Raw genomic sequence first — 15,411 nt, forward strand, 5'->3', positions numbered from 1 at the left:
GCCCATCGTCGAAGTGTCGAAACTGCAGGTAACGGGATATTCATTTGATTTCTTAAGTATAAATATGATCTTATGCTTAAATATCTCAAAGTAAATGCCAAATTCATATCTTCTTTCTTCCATTTAATTTTCTTTTTCTCTCCAGCAGATTATATATTTGTGTTTCTGTAAAGGTACCTTTCAATATTGATATAACAAAATCTTTTTTATTTTTTTCAATTTTTCATGTTCTTTTTGAATGATGACAGTTTTACTTTTCAACAATTTCAGATTTCTTTGGATTGCTTGCGTTCTTATCTCAATATGTTTAATCTTCATTTTTAAAATAGAATTTTCATGTTTAAATTTAAAATTAAGATCTTCTAAAGTTTTACAATTGTTACATTTGTTAAGAGATTCTTCTGATTTATCCTGTTTATTTACATCTAAACGTTTTTCTATCAAATTTTTTCTTCTTTTTTTTTAATAAACGATTCTTTCTTTCATTTGACTGCTTAATATTTTCATTTTCTATATTTCCTAAATTTACTGTCAATAAAGAAGTTTTCTTTAGTTTAGGTCTTGCCAATAAACCTAATAATTGGGCTTTTAAATTTCTCTCAAAATCATTTTCTGTGAAATGATCAGAGCAAACATGAAAAAAATCAGGATTAAATTTATCTTTTACAATTATGGATCCATTTTCTCCTTATTATTGGATCTTTAGGAAATGTAAAATAACTAACTTTCCTGTTTAATAACTTTGTTTTACAATAGCTTTTATTACAAGTTGCAACAGCACATGTTGCTCTTGGCATCTAAAAAAAAATAATAATAAAATTTAGGTATTTTTTTATTTTTCCAAATAAGTCTAATCAAGATATAATATTCTGAAGTGGTAAAAAGTAGTATTAACATTTCTTACATAAAAATTATTATACGAATAAATAACACTACAATAAATTTATACTAAATATATAAAACATTTTTATATTTTGCATTTCTATGCATTTTACGTAAATATGCATATTTTAAAAAGTTATATTAATTAATAATAAACAATATTTCTTTTTACACCTCGAGTTATCTTAAAAGTGTCACCATCCTGTTACGGGGCCAGCTTATTATTTGTAGTCGTCGTTTTATCGTGCAGATACTATTTTTATACATGCAGAAAACTATTCTTAGTATTTTAAAGTATTTTAGTAATAAATATATTTTATCCGCAACCATATTCTGTAATTTCTACAGAACGAAGAGTAAAGACAACAACAGATTATCAAACGGTTCTAGGAACAGATTTGTTACTTCCGTACAATTTTTATCGACATAATTATGTTTAATAATAGTAATAACGATAGATATATTTACCTTCGAAGATTATGAGTCTAAAAACGCTGAACAAAGTAACCAAAATAGTGAAATTCCAAAATTTTCTTCCCTCGCTTACTGTGGTAGAACAGTCGCTCGACCACGGATCGACTAGGGATGACGTATATCCGGAATCTGGAAGGAAGTGGCTAAATCGGCTGTATGAGCTAACCTTATATTCTAGGATTTTGGGCAGCACTGGCTCGACTATGAAAGGGAGGCTAGTATTTAAACCAGGCCTAATACACAATACTAATAATGTATTTTTTCATACTTTTCGGTTATCCGACCAACCCCAGTCCCCAATTGAGTCGGATAATCGATGTTCTACTGTAGTTTAATTGTGAGGTGAGCCGGGGGTAGAAGGTAACGTTATGACCGTCTACCGCTTACTCGGAAAACTGATTGCGAAATCAGTTCACAGTTTGTCAAAACGGGACGGCTTCCTAGATTTAATTGAACAAGGGTCTGCAAAGATCCCCTGTAAGTTGTTTTCCTGACACCAGCCTAGTTATAGAGTTAGGCACGCTCATTCACGAGGAATTTCGAGTGGGAGGAGTCGGAAAGGTGAAAGGCGGCGGTCGAGTCAAGGAATACTCCATTTTAACGAAACAAAAATAAAAGTTACAATTAAAGTACTGTACATATAATGAATCTAGATTACAAATCTCGATTAAGGTATACTTAAATTCAAATCTTCCTACCTTACGTCTATTATCTATCACGTAGAATTATGCGCGTGAGAATAAGGATAATAACCAAAATTTAACTTACTTACTAACATCTACCTTACAGGCTATACACGTGAGAGAGTTTACATATGATATTAATTAACACCTCTATTATTAGTGGACTCGTTGTCTTTGAACAAGTTCGTAAAGTTCTATATTTCGCTGATATGTTGAGTTGATAAACTCGAAGTGTGGAAACTCACTTTTCTATGGAGTTTGTAGATCGGAGTTTCTATGTAGTTTATGGAGCGCCTTCTTAAACGTTATTCTTAATCACCTTGGGAGAACCCTTTCAGTCTTCTCGTTGGGAGATAATAATTAGAGTTTACCGTTCGTCTATGTCCGAGATTATTAGCAAACTTTCTAGTTAAACATATATAGAGAACCCTAGTTACTCCTTCCTTCGATAGAAAGCTTTCGGCTAACTCGAACTAATGTATAAGGATACACGTATATGGAGAACTCCTAGCTTGTCTTCTACTGCGACGGAAGCCTTCGGTGAACTCGCTGAATTCGGCGCGAAAATCACTAATATTTCTCATCTTTACCCAATCAAATCTCTCCTTCCAAAGGGGTAAAATCGGGGTAAAAATCGTCCAAATGACGTCAACCCTTTCAGATAGATAAGCGATAAGAACACTGTAGATAGGATGTCGATTTCCTGTTAATTAAACTGTGTTCACTGTAGATAGGAGTTGAAATCTTCTTCTCTCCATCGAAGTTGGCTGACTTCTGTCGATGTCATTCTTTTTGATTTATCTCCTCTATAGGCACTATTTAGTGAGGATATGTATTTTTAACGACCTTATGCCATTTTAAGGTCATCAACGACGTTAATTCGCAAAGGGGAGAGTGACAAACAAAATGTCACCCATTTTCTATCTGATTCACACGGAACTTCCTCCACGAAAACGTCATTTCTTTACAAAGTTTTAACAAATTTTACATCGCTTAAAACAATTTTATATTTGACTTAAATTATAAAGGGGGGTGTAAAGGCGAATCTCACATAATTTAGTTTAATTCTTAACTAAAACATTTCAGATATTTTGTTTCTGTTGTTAACTAGTTTAACGAAGTAAACAGAAAATAAAAAATCAAAAATAAATTAAAATTTTGAAGAATATTAATATGATAATGTTTTAAAATTCTGCACGATTACACAAAATTTTCTGATGATGTTTTAAACTATGACATTGTATAAATTGTGTAATTTGAAATATCTATTCAAATTTTTGTCGTATTTTGATCCCCGAAGTATATTAAACCTCTACTGAATTTTATATACAGTATGTTTAATAATTTTCAGAAATAAAAATATTTTGAGATGACATCTGCATATTATGATATAGTTTTAATTGTGATAAATTAATTTTTGAAACAGTAAATTGAAAATTCCTGTTATTCACAAGAGAAACGTTTATTTGATCAATTGTTTACAACAATTTTTTAAATTTTTCTGATGAAAGCTTTCCTACTATATAATAATATTACTATATAATGTTCATTAATTTCTCTAGGAGTTAAACAAAGTTCATTTATAGCCTGTATCATTAGACAATGTAAGGACACATAAGCTTTGGACTGGTCTGAAGCTTATTTGTGTTAAGGATTGTAAAGCTCGAGCCACCAGAGGAGCAACGAGCTCTATATGTACAATTGGCGGGCTTTCCAAAGCCCTCTTCTCCGCATAGTTGCCAGATTGGGCTACAAGTAGCGGATTGGGCTACTTTTTAAGTGCCCTCGCTACAAAAATTTTAAATTGGGCGACACGCTACTTTTTGGGCTAGTAATAATTACCTTCAGGCTACAATTCTTAAAATTACGCTACTTTATTTTCATATATAAAATCGTACAATATTTATTGTATCATACAAAACTAATAAAGTTTTATTTAATTTCATTACACTTAATTGTATAAATAAAGTTGCAACGTTTAACAAAGATAAAGATACTTTGCTTCCGTTTTCTATCCGTCGTTCGCTCCAGTAATCCACAATCCATTGCCACTAACACTGCTAATTTTATTAATTTTTTTCCTCTCATATATCTATCAATATGCGCCTATTTTTAATTATTTTTTTAAAACGAAAATATGCTACTCACAAATTTATTTGTACTTTTACTTCGTTTTCCTGTTTTTTCCCGCTTGACTTCTTGATTCTACTTCTGTTTTAGAATGTTCCTTTCTCTAATTTGACGATTTCACTACATTTTTAGTAGACGTTTCCTTTTTTTTCTTTTTTTAGGTATTCCAAGGAATACCTAAAAAAAGGGGAAAAAAGGAAACGTCTACTAAAAATGTAGTGAATAGGCCCAGTGTTACTCGGGCAAAAGTAACAACAGCAAAGATTAAGATTATTACATTATAGCCAATCTCCATCTTTTTTCACAGAATGCAAGAATTAGGTTTCCCTGTTTCCAGACTAATTAGAGAATTTTTAGATGGGTCTGAAAATATGTTCGATTTCCCGCAAAAACGCATCTGCGCCTGTAAATATTGCACGTCGCTTTTTCTTAACACTTCAATTGTTAACCCTTCGGGGACGGTGACCTCGTTTCACACTCCTCTTCCGTGAGTCAAGACAGTGTAATCTTTGTGTATTCTTTGTTGTATAACCAGTTACGCGAGTTTAACTAGTTTTTACTAATCTCTCCGAGTCTCTAAACTAGTCTAACAGATACAACAGTTCTTGATACAGTGTAAACAGAGAGGCCTTAAAACTGAAAACAAAAGTCGCAGTCGCTAAGTTTCTAAGTTCAAAAAATGAATCGCCGCGCCTGCGAATGACTCGCTTTGCTTTAGAGAAAATTGATGCAGATACACCGAATGTCCATATATATATATTACAAACTTATTTTATTAGTAAAAGTGCATAGTTGCAAAATAATTCGGTTTTATTTTTTGGGCTACAAACAGTTCAAATCCGCTACTTTTGGAGCACAACCACGCTACTTTTTAACCTTCAGATCTGGCAACTATGCTTCTCCGTGTGTGTATGTCGTGAATAAAATAATTGTTAGTGTTACCAAATCAGTCGTCTCCTTATTTGGATTTTACCAGGTTATGGGCCCAGAAGAACACTAATAGCTTTAACAAATTAGTCGACGAATAAGTTAAGGAAGAAAGTAAAAAAAAAAATTTTTTTTACGAATCAGTTTAAACGTCAAGACAATGGAAAGCAATATGGCGACCACCTTATCGCAATTACGGGATGGAAACTTTTCTAAGTGGAGATTTCGAGTTGAAACTATTTTAGAAGAAAAAGGAGTGAAAGACCTTGTTGGTGAACAAGTAATAGAGACTGATGGAATAACTGAAGCAGATCGAAAGAGACGCCAAGGCTAGAAGCATAGTCATACAGTGTCTAACGGACAGACAATTAGAATACGTCAAAGATTCGAAAACAGCTCGAGAAATGATGAAATCTCTTACGAACGTCTTCGAACGAAAAAGTACATTTTCTAAATTGTATATAAGAAGAAAAGGTTAAAGTTTACCCAGGGAACCCCAACGGCTACGCTTCCAGAATCTCGATAGCATTTACGATTAGAAATGCAAATTTTTAATTTTCGTGGGCCAGAGGACACACGTTCTAACCTAACCTAACCTATTCTAATAAATTACCAAAATTATTGGTAATTTATGTAAGGACCCAGACGAGGTCCGAAATCGCAAAAATGCAGAATTCTGTTTGTGAAAAAAATAACGATAAATTATATGAGAGAGAGAGAGAGAGGAAAAAAAACTCTTAATCAAAACAACGTAAGGAAAAATGTAAACAACGAGTGAGTCTCGGGATGACCTCAACGCGTGTTAAACGACCTGTTAATGTTCAATCCAAAGGTAGAACTCTGACACGCGCTCATAAAGAGGTATAAGTTTGACACAAGTATTTAAAGGAAAAAATTGAACTAAGGGAAAACAATTTCATAAAAGGGGAAAAATTGGAGAGATAGAAAAATATTGCGTGATTGTTAGAATTCCAAAATGACATCAATTATAAACGACGGATTAAATTATGAGTGCAGGTGTTGTGGTTCTATCAACAATCTTGGAGCATAGTCGACAAAGGGTGTCAAATAGACACCTCAAATCGGACCTTTCCCGCAACCCGACATGGTCTCGTTTTGCGCTTGAAAACAAAGGAGAGACCAATCGGGAAACGAGGAAAGGGACGAGGGACCAATCTGCAAGGTGGATAGTACACGAGAAAAACTTATAAAAACTGGGACTTCAAGGTCAAAGGAAGTTTATCGGAATGACGGACATGCCTCTTGTGGATTAAGACAGTGTGTGTAGTGTCGTCGCCCTGAACATCTAAGTGTATCACCGCTCATCCCTATTGTCCAACGGTCCTTCTCGTCCACCCGGGACTGGATAGATCAACCAGCCGAACTCTCACGCTTCTGAAGATCGTTGAGATTTGGAACAATCTAACCGATGTAAGCATGAATTCGTCCAAATAAACGGTTCTCTGTATGTAAACACTTGTTATCATTTGCCTCCTTTGCAACTGCCCACATACACGAGTTCCCTTAGGCTCATCCTGATGCGGGATTAATTGTAACCCCCTTGAAAGTCGGCGAATCTTACATTTATTAGGGAATAGAATAGGTTAGGTTAGAACATGTTCCCTGATTCCAGCAAACAGAAGAAAAGAATAATCGGGTAATTTATTAGAGTAGGTTTTTTTTTCTTTATTATCATTATTTTTTTTATAACTCTCTGCTCTGTGGGCACTAAGAGGGCTTCTTATAGCAAGCCCATTATGGGTTCGGCCAGGCCCACAATGGGCGGCTGGATGGTGAGGGATCGGGACAGACATATCCGGATGCACCATCCGTCCGGATTTGATCCCGGTCCCCCAGGGCGGCAGGCTGCTGACCTTCACTGCTTGGCCAATCTGGCCGCTTATTAGAGTAGGTTAGGTTAGGTTAGAATGTGGGTCCTCGGGCCCATGAAAATTAAAAATTTGCATTCTAATCGTAAATGCTGTCAAGATTCTGGAAGTGCGACCGTTGGGGTTCCCTAGGTAAACTTTAACTGAAGAAAATTGTCACTTAAGTGCAGAGATGATGACTTGTAGAATCACTTCGTAACATTTGACGGACTCATAAGGGAATTGGAGTCGACTGGCACAATAATAGAAGATAGTGACAAGGTAAGCCACCTTCTAACTATGCCTCAGAAATACGATACTGTAATTACAGCCCTTGAGATAATGACGACTAGCATAACCTTGGAATTCGTAAAAAGTAGGCTATTAGATGCTGAGCTTAAATTTAAAAATTCGGAACATGGAGAGAAGACTGAAAGTCTCCCTTGTTTTATAGGAGTGGGAAATAAAGGTTGTTTTGTTTGCAGAGATCATGGACATTTGAAATATAATTGTCCTAAAAGAGGAGAGATTACTCACTCAGGCCATGGTGCCAGAGGGAAAGAGAAAAGTGGTGGAAATAAAAGTAGAAGGAATTGGAGAAACAATTATCAGAATAATGGAAGTAACCAGAGAAATTATGAAGAGAGAGCAAATATTACATCACATGAAAAGGAAATATCCTTTGTGGCATATAACAACACAGAACATGATGCAAATATTGGACAAGAAAGCATCATACATTTTGTATTGGATTCAGGAGCAACAGAATATATAGTTCAAGAAAATACTGCTACTTATATGACAGATATAGAAAGTCTAACCAAGCCAATAAGCATAAATATAGCAAATGGAGAAAAATTTCTACCACAAAAGAGAGGCAAGATAAAACTATCTTATAATAATAAAAATATTGTTCTGACTGCTCTCATTGCACCAAAGATTTCCCATAACTTGTTATCTGTAAGAAAAATCAATGACACTTGAAAAAGGGTTATTTTTGAAAGAAAAAAGGCTGTTATAATGCACAGAGATTTTCATATGGATTGTCCACTTACAGGCAGCTTGTTTATTGTAGAGTTTACCATAAGGAATAATATACAATGCCTCAAAATGGAAGCCAATGACTTATGTCATAAAAGATTAGGCACTTAAACTATGGTGATCCAAAATTAATGAATCTGCCATGTCCCAACCAACCCTGTGGATCATGCATGAAGGGCAAAGCTACTAGATTACCATTCAAAAGGACTGAACACAGATCACACAGAATAGGAGAATTATTGTACACAGATATATGTGGACCCATAAATCCAAATACCATAAATGGCAAAAAAAATATTTCCAAACAATAACATGATTTCTCACATTTTGCTGCAGTATATCTCTTAAAAAACAAAGAAGCAGCACTCAATATAATGAACTATGTCAGAGAAATACATGCTCAATTTGAAAAAAGAGTAAGTCGTATTAGATGGGACAATGGAGGTGAATTTTCCTCGAGGATGTTGAAAGACCTGTAAAAACAAAGGAATAAGAATGGAATACACAACAGCCTACACACCTCAGCAAAGAGGATTGGCAGAAAGAATGAATATGACAGTGATCTACGTAAACACCTGTGAGGAGAGACAATTCATACAGCAGCCTATCAGGTAAATCGATCCCCTACAGCAACACTCAATGGAAATATTCCTTCAAGAATATGGTATGGAAAGGTTGATTTATCAAAACTAAAAGTATTCGGTTGTCAAGCCTGGTTATGTAAGCTACCACAATCAAAAAAGTTAGAATCACGTGCCAAGTAGAATGGTAGGATACAGTGGGTCAGGATACAGACTGGGATCCAAAAGAAAACAAAATCCTAATAGGTAGAGATGTAAAATTCAATGAAACTCCTATGCCAATATACTACAAAACTCAAAGTGATGATGACTTCTGTGCAAGGGACAAAGAAGAGGACAACAAAAGTAATAGTGATCATGAAAAGATAAATCAATGTGAACAAGGAACACAAGAAAAAGAATTATAAAATTACCACAGAAATATAATGATTACGAAATGCATATTGCATACTGCTTATATTCTGAAGATCCAGAAACCCATGAAGAGGCAGTTGAGTCAGGAAAAGAATGAAAGATGCCATAGAAAAGGAACTGGAAGCTCATGTAAAATTGGCACCTGGACTGAAACAACACTTCCAATAGAAACCAAGTGGGTGTTTCGAACAAAATCAGATTGAACAAAGAAAGTATGTCTTGTTGCAAAAGGATATCAGGAAGAAGAATTTAACAACTCATATGCACCAGTATGTCCCTACCAGTATACATAGCATACACTACTCATCCAGAATATCAACAGTTAGATTACTCCTATCAAAGGCAATTAATGAAAACTGGAAGATAACCCAACTTGATGTGCCAACTGCATTCTTAAACAGTGAACTGAAAGTTGATGTATACATTAAATCTCCAAAAGGTCTAATAACAAACAGCAAAGTTTTAAAATTAAAAAGAGCATTATATGGATTGAGAGAAGCACCTCGATGTTGGAATGAGTGTTTTAATAACTTTGCTGTCAAAAATGGACTAACTTGTTCAAACTATGATTTTTGCTTATATATTGGAAATAGTATACATTTGATTGTTTTTGTAGATGATATTTTGTTATTTGGAGAAGCTGATAAGCTAATAAGCAACTTAAGAACAGAATTTAGTGCAAAATTAATGGGAGAGCCAAAGAACTTTCTAGGAATAGACATCACTATGCACAAAAATATATTATCGTTATCACAAGAAAGTATTATTGAAAAATTCTTAATAAAATTCAAAATGAAGGAATGCAAAGGTGTTCTAACTCCAATGGAACGTAGATTTCAGGCTGATCTTTCAGAAGAAACTTTGGGAATTCCATTTAGTGAATTAGTGGGAAGTTTATTGTACATAGCACACACTACTTGTCCAGACGTTGTGTTTGCTGTTTCCTACTTGAGTAGACATCTTGGTAAACCCACTGGAGCACTTTGGATGGCAGGAAAGAGAATACTGAGATATCTCAAACAAACAAAAGACCTAACCTTAAACTATTCAGTTTGCACAGATGAAAAGCTGATTGCATTTTCAGATGCAGACTTGGCAGGAGACAAAAATGACAGGAAAAGTATAAGTGGTTATGCAATTTTTTACAACTAATCTTATATTCTGGTTGTCCAAAAAACAACAATCTGTCACACTATCTACAGCAGAGTCAGAATATTTAGCATCTGCAGCAACTGCTGCTGAACTTATCAACCTTCAAGGAATATTATCGGAATTAAACTCTAGAAGAAAAATTGTAACAGTCATGAACATGGATAATCAAAGTGCCATCAGCATGATTGAAAGCTATGAAAATAGCAAAAGGTCAAAACATATTGACATAAGGGCACACTTTATTAAAGATCTAGTAGCCAAAAATCTTTTGAGTTTAGGCTATGTTCCCTCGAGTGATAATATAACAGATGCTTTTACTAAACGATTGTGTTCAAAGAGCTTCATTTGTCTTAGAAAACATCTGGGCATATTCAAGACATCAGATTGTGTAATGTGTAACTAATGCAATTTCATAATGTAAACCTTTTTAAATTGAGGGGTGGTGTTAAGGATTGTAAAGCTCGAGCCACTATAGGGCACACGAGCTCTATATATACAATTGGCGGGCTTTCCAAAGCTCTCTTTCTTCTCCATTCTTTACTTTGTACATATGTGTATGTGTGTGTTGTGAATAAAATAATTGTTAGTGTTACCAAATCAGTCTTCTCCTTATTTGAATTTTATCAATTTGTCCTTACATTTGCACCAGAGTCCCTTCTACATTCTCATTCTCTCTATTATCACCATTGTCTTATATTTCTCTGTCAGTGTGAAGGTCTGAAATGTGAATATCATGTCTCTCATTCATGTCACAAGCTTTCATCCTTTTCATTTCTTTCACAAAATTTTTCTGTGCCTAGAGATAGAAAATGACTAAGGATATATAAAATAACACTTGTACACAAGCTTAAAAACTTGTAAATAATAAACATTGCACTAAAATTACACTTATCATGCTTTTGTTCCTATAGAAACCACTACTCAGTGTCCATATGCAGCTTCAACTACAAATGACTGAGTGACATCAAAGGGTGTTGGATATTTTCCTTGAGTGGAAAATATAAAAGAACACTGGTTCCTTTCATATTTTCCTCTTTAAAAAAACTATACAAACAGTGAATGATGTGGACACAAGGATGTTCAGAGGTATTTCCAGAAAAGGTACTGAAGTGCTCGAAAAAATTTGAACTCATGTTTGTACACTATCCCTGGGCTGGAGGGCATTATTGAATATTTAACTTTTATATCTAGCTATTTACATCCAGTACAAACATGACATCTGACAGCCAATTGGACATTTATTTTATATTTTAAATTACTACATTTCATCATATGTTCTTTAACTTGAGGATGATAATGATTGCTAAAAGCAATTGAAAATGTTTGTTTTTTTCATCGTTTCATGAGCTGGATTTTTAATTGTGTAAGTGTTTTGAATATTATCCAGTATTTAGTGCATTTATTACTTAAGACTATTCTCTCAATAATGTTACAAAAGGGAGGAAAAATCTTTAACTGCCAAGGTTAACTGTAACATTCACAAAGTGTAACATTCACATAGTCTTGATTCCTGATGTCAGGAGTTTGAAGAAGAACCACAGATTTGGCTTTTACAACTAAACTTCAGATTCATGAATGTTCTAACAAATGACATTTTATTCATTTTCAGATGTCTGATTTGAGCTTAGAACAAAGTCCTTGGAGATATAATGCTATGCTCAGTCCTGCCAATAGGTTCATATGAGATTTGTTCCAAAGGTGGTTTTTGATTCTTCTTTTCAGCCAACTTACTATTTTGTATGATGTGATTGTCTCACCTTGCTCATACCTCCACTTGCTGAATACTTTGTGAGAAAGGTACCTAACATTTTTATCATGAAGTATTCAAATGATTAATTTCTGTTGTGTCTGATGTACTCCCTTGCATATCAGAAATTCTTTGTTTACGTATACAGTAGGGTTAATTATCCATGTTAACTCTTGACAGAGTTTACATTCTGTCTTTGGAGACAATATGGACATGTTGAGATAATACCCCAGGTACATAGAAGTGATACAAAAAAACAAGAAATGAAGTTAGCTTACCAACACAAATTAATTGTAATTGGTAATTTTACAATATAGATTCAGTTTCTTGTTTTATCCTAATATCACCAATACTAGCCGTTATTTTAGTTTTTCTAATATTTAGTAATAATATTACTTTTTTACTTCCTACCATAATTTTCTAAATTGTTTTATTACCATCCTAAATTATACTTTATACAGTTTTATTAACTATAGAATGAAAGTATTGATTATTTTATTATTTTTAAATATATGTAACCTTTTCTTTAAAATTTCTATTTAAATTTAAAGGAATAAACATTTATTAGAAGTTATTAATTTAATATTTTATTTTTTAGGTTTTTAATGTGACATTTAACAGATTTAATATTGAATACTCATCAGATTGTTATTATGATTTCTTACAAATAAATGATGGTCCTTCTGCAATTGACAATGTTATAGGCAGATTCTGTGGTAATGTTGCACCAAAAAATGGAAATATAATAAGTACGCATAATTTCCTCCACATGCTATTTCATTCAGATCATGAAGTAGCAGCTGATGGTTTTAATTTAACTTGGACAACTATTGATCCAGGTAATATCTGTGTAATATTTAAAAACAAATTTATATAAAAATATTATTAATATACAAAATATGAGAACAAAAGAAACATTTGTTTTTATATTGCAATTAAAATCAGAAATTTTGATACACATACATGGAAAAGAAAGTTTATTATATTAGAATTTAATTATTGCTTTTCTGAAGATTTAGAAACTACAATATAAATGTGGAAGCTTCAACACATTTTTTATAATCATTATATTATTTCATATAATATTGAGGATATTAAGAAATATAATATTTAATAAATGAGCATAACATCTTTAGCAGTGTGTAAAATGTTTGAGTGTCACTTTTTTTACTCAATTAATGGGCTATCTTCAGTATGTCCATTAACTGGCTAAAATGAAACTAAAATGGAATAGTAATGGTATAGCACAATTAGTTGAGTAGACTCATGTAAACAATTCAGAGAAGATAAGCTATGATGAAGGTGTTTAATGCAATAAATTTAACAGAAACTTTTAGGCAGTGGGAAAGGATTTGTGTCCCTGATGTTTAGACACATGGAAAATAAATGATGCAACAGCATGAAGATTGCATGAAGATGCAACAAAAAAGAAGTGCATGAAGATTTCACTCCACTTTATTCTATTGGTGTGGGAAAGCTGGGAGATATATCTGATAACTTCAGCAACTTCCTAATGTGCTTTAAGGAAGTTGGATGAATAATGACAATACTATATTATTTCCTTTTCTCTTATTATTATCCTCATGCTTGGATAGCATCTTGTTGAGCTATCTAGACATAACTAATGTAAGCAGTGTTAATATTGAAAAACTTATTTTTGCCGGGGATAATGTACTACAGTATACTACACACATTTGTCATCCAAGGGTCATCCAACAGCAAGCTGAATACCACCAGTTAATAGCTGGAAAATGAGACTGTATCCAAAACTATGTGGCCTTGGTTTGTTGATGCACACAGTTGTCACACATGTTAAGCACAACATGAATATTATCCAGCAATGTGTGACATATGGATGCAGTAATGGATGCAGGAACATCTGCAAACATGTCAAAGAGGGAGTAGATTGCACCAGTACACAGACCAGCAGATTTGCTGAATGGCCCATTAGAACCTTTTTGTCCAGGCATGTGACATCCGAAGCTTCCTATTGCTATTAATGGGTGCATGTGTGCCTAGCCAAACCATTTGCAACAGATTGCACAAAGTCAGGCTACACACACTGCAACCAGCAATGGGAGGTGCCATTAACTGCTCGACACAAGGCTGCACACCTGGCATGGTGTTGTCATCATTGCAACTAGACTACTGAATGGCATTGGGTATTATGGATGAATCCCACTTCTGTCTGTGGAGGAATGATGGATGTGGCAGTATCCCAGGGAATTCTACATACCAGCCATTTTTGTTGAGTGTCACATCAAACATCATGGTTTAGGAAGGCATGATGTTTGATCAGCACTTTGTACACATTTTTGTTATTCTGACAGCAGATCAGTACATCACATGAATTGTGGGGCAAGCTGCACCCAATACAGTGTTCCAACAATGTCTGATTGCATTTTAGTTGGTAAACTCTCACTACATGAATGGAATTCACATCCCTCCCTGTCTTGCAGCCTCATCAGATCTTTCTCCCATTGATCACCTGTGGGGACCTTGTTTGACATGAGGTGCACCGGGGATCACTGCCATATACTGTAGACAACATGCATGCTGCAGTAGATGCAGTTTAGAAAGAGATACCTCAGGCAACTATTGATTGCCTCATTGATAGTATGCCTCACCACATAGCAGCCCATGGAGTCATATTCTTTACTGAATAAACAGGCATCTGTTGCATATATGTTTGTTCTTTTAATTACAGTGATATTTCAGTTTTCATTGATAATTTGTCCGAAAACAATCGGCAAAATCCGAAACTGACAAAAACTGGGGCAATTATTTCCATATGAATCAATGTAAATCTAATTAATTTGTTCTAGACATTCCAAAATACATACCAAAAACACATTTCATAGAGAATTAATATAGCATTAAATACTAAAAGCAATAACAAATTAACATAAAAGACTAATTAGCATAAAGATAAAAGCATTAAGATTAAAGATAAGATAATTAGCATTAAGATGAAAGCAATGGAATTGTTCAGCTAGACACACAGGGTAATGTTTTGTCTTGTAGAAGCTAGTTGGACATGAGCTTCTAGCCTATATCGCCCCGTGGTAAAGTTTGATGTAATTGTCATGTAATAGTAGTTGTATGCATTTATGATGGTCGTATCGAGGGGAATAATGCCTTCCGGGAAATCCATTTAAGGGTAACTGGCTTGTATTCAGGTGTTACAGACATGGAAAAAACCTGTTAAACTTTACATGGCCAGCCTGCCCTGGCGAAGTGTGAACCCACAACCAAACTCGCAGTGTTCAGGGAACAGAACTGTTGGCCAATGGTGGGCCGTCATGAAGTAATGTTCACACAATGAGAAATAACACCACACTGTGCCGGAAAACACTTGGGTTGCCCTTTGTTTTCGCAAAGCTAGCAGCGAGGTCACTTGAGCACACTGACAAAATCCAAGGCAATCAATGAAAACCAAGACAAATTTTCTGCAAAAAAAATTGATAAAAACCGAAACTGATGATAACTGAAGTCAACGAAAACTGAGGTAT

At 34.3% G+C, this 15,411-nt stretch overlaps 1 protein-coding gene across 1 annotated transcript in view; it reads left to right on the top strand.

Annotated features, from left to right (window-relative positions):
• The window catches only part of LOC136980838 (cubilin-like), a 292,841-nt gene that overhangs the window by 34,510 nt on the left and 242,920 nt on the right, over positions 1–15,411 (top strand). Inside the window, 1 exon segment of the mRNA XM_067277042.1 lies at positions 12,498–12,738. Coding sequence (XP_067133143.1) covers positions 12,498–12,738 — 241 coding nt within the window.

This window comes from Centruroides vittatus, unplaced genomic scaffold (genome assembly GCF_030686945.1).
Source record: "Centruroides vittatus isolate TY-2023 unplaced genomic scaffold, ASM3068694v2 contig_726, whole genome shotgun sequence".
NCBI classification, from domain to species: Eukaryota; Metazoa; Arthropoda; class Arachnida; order Scorpiones; family Buthidae; genus Centruroides; species Centruroides vittatus.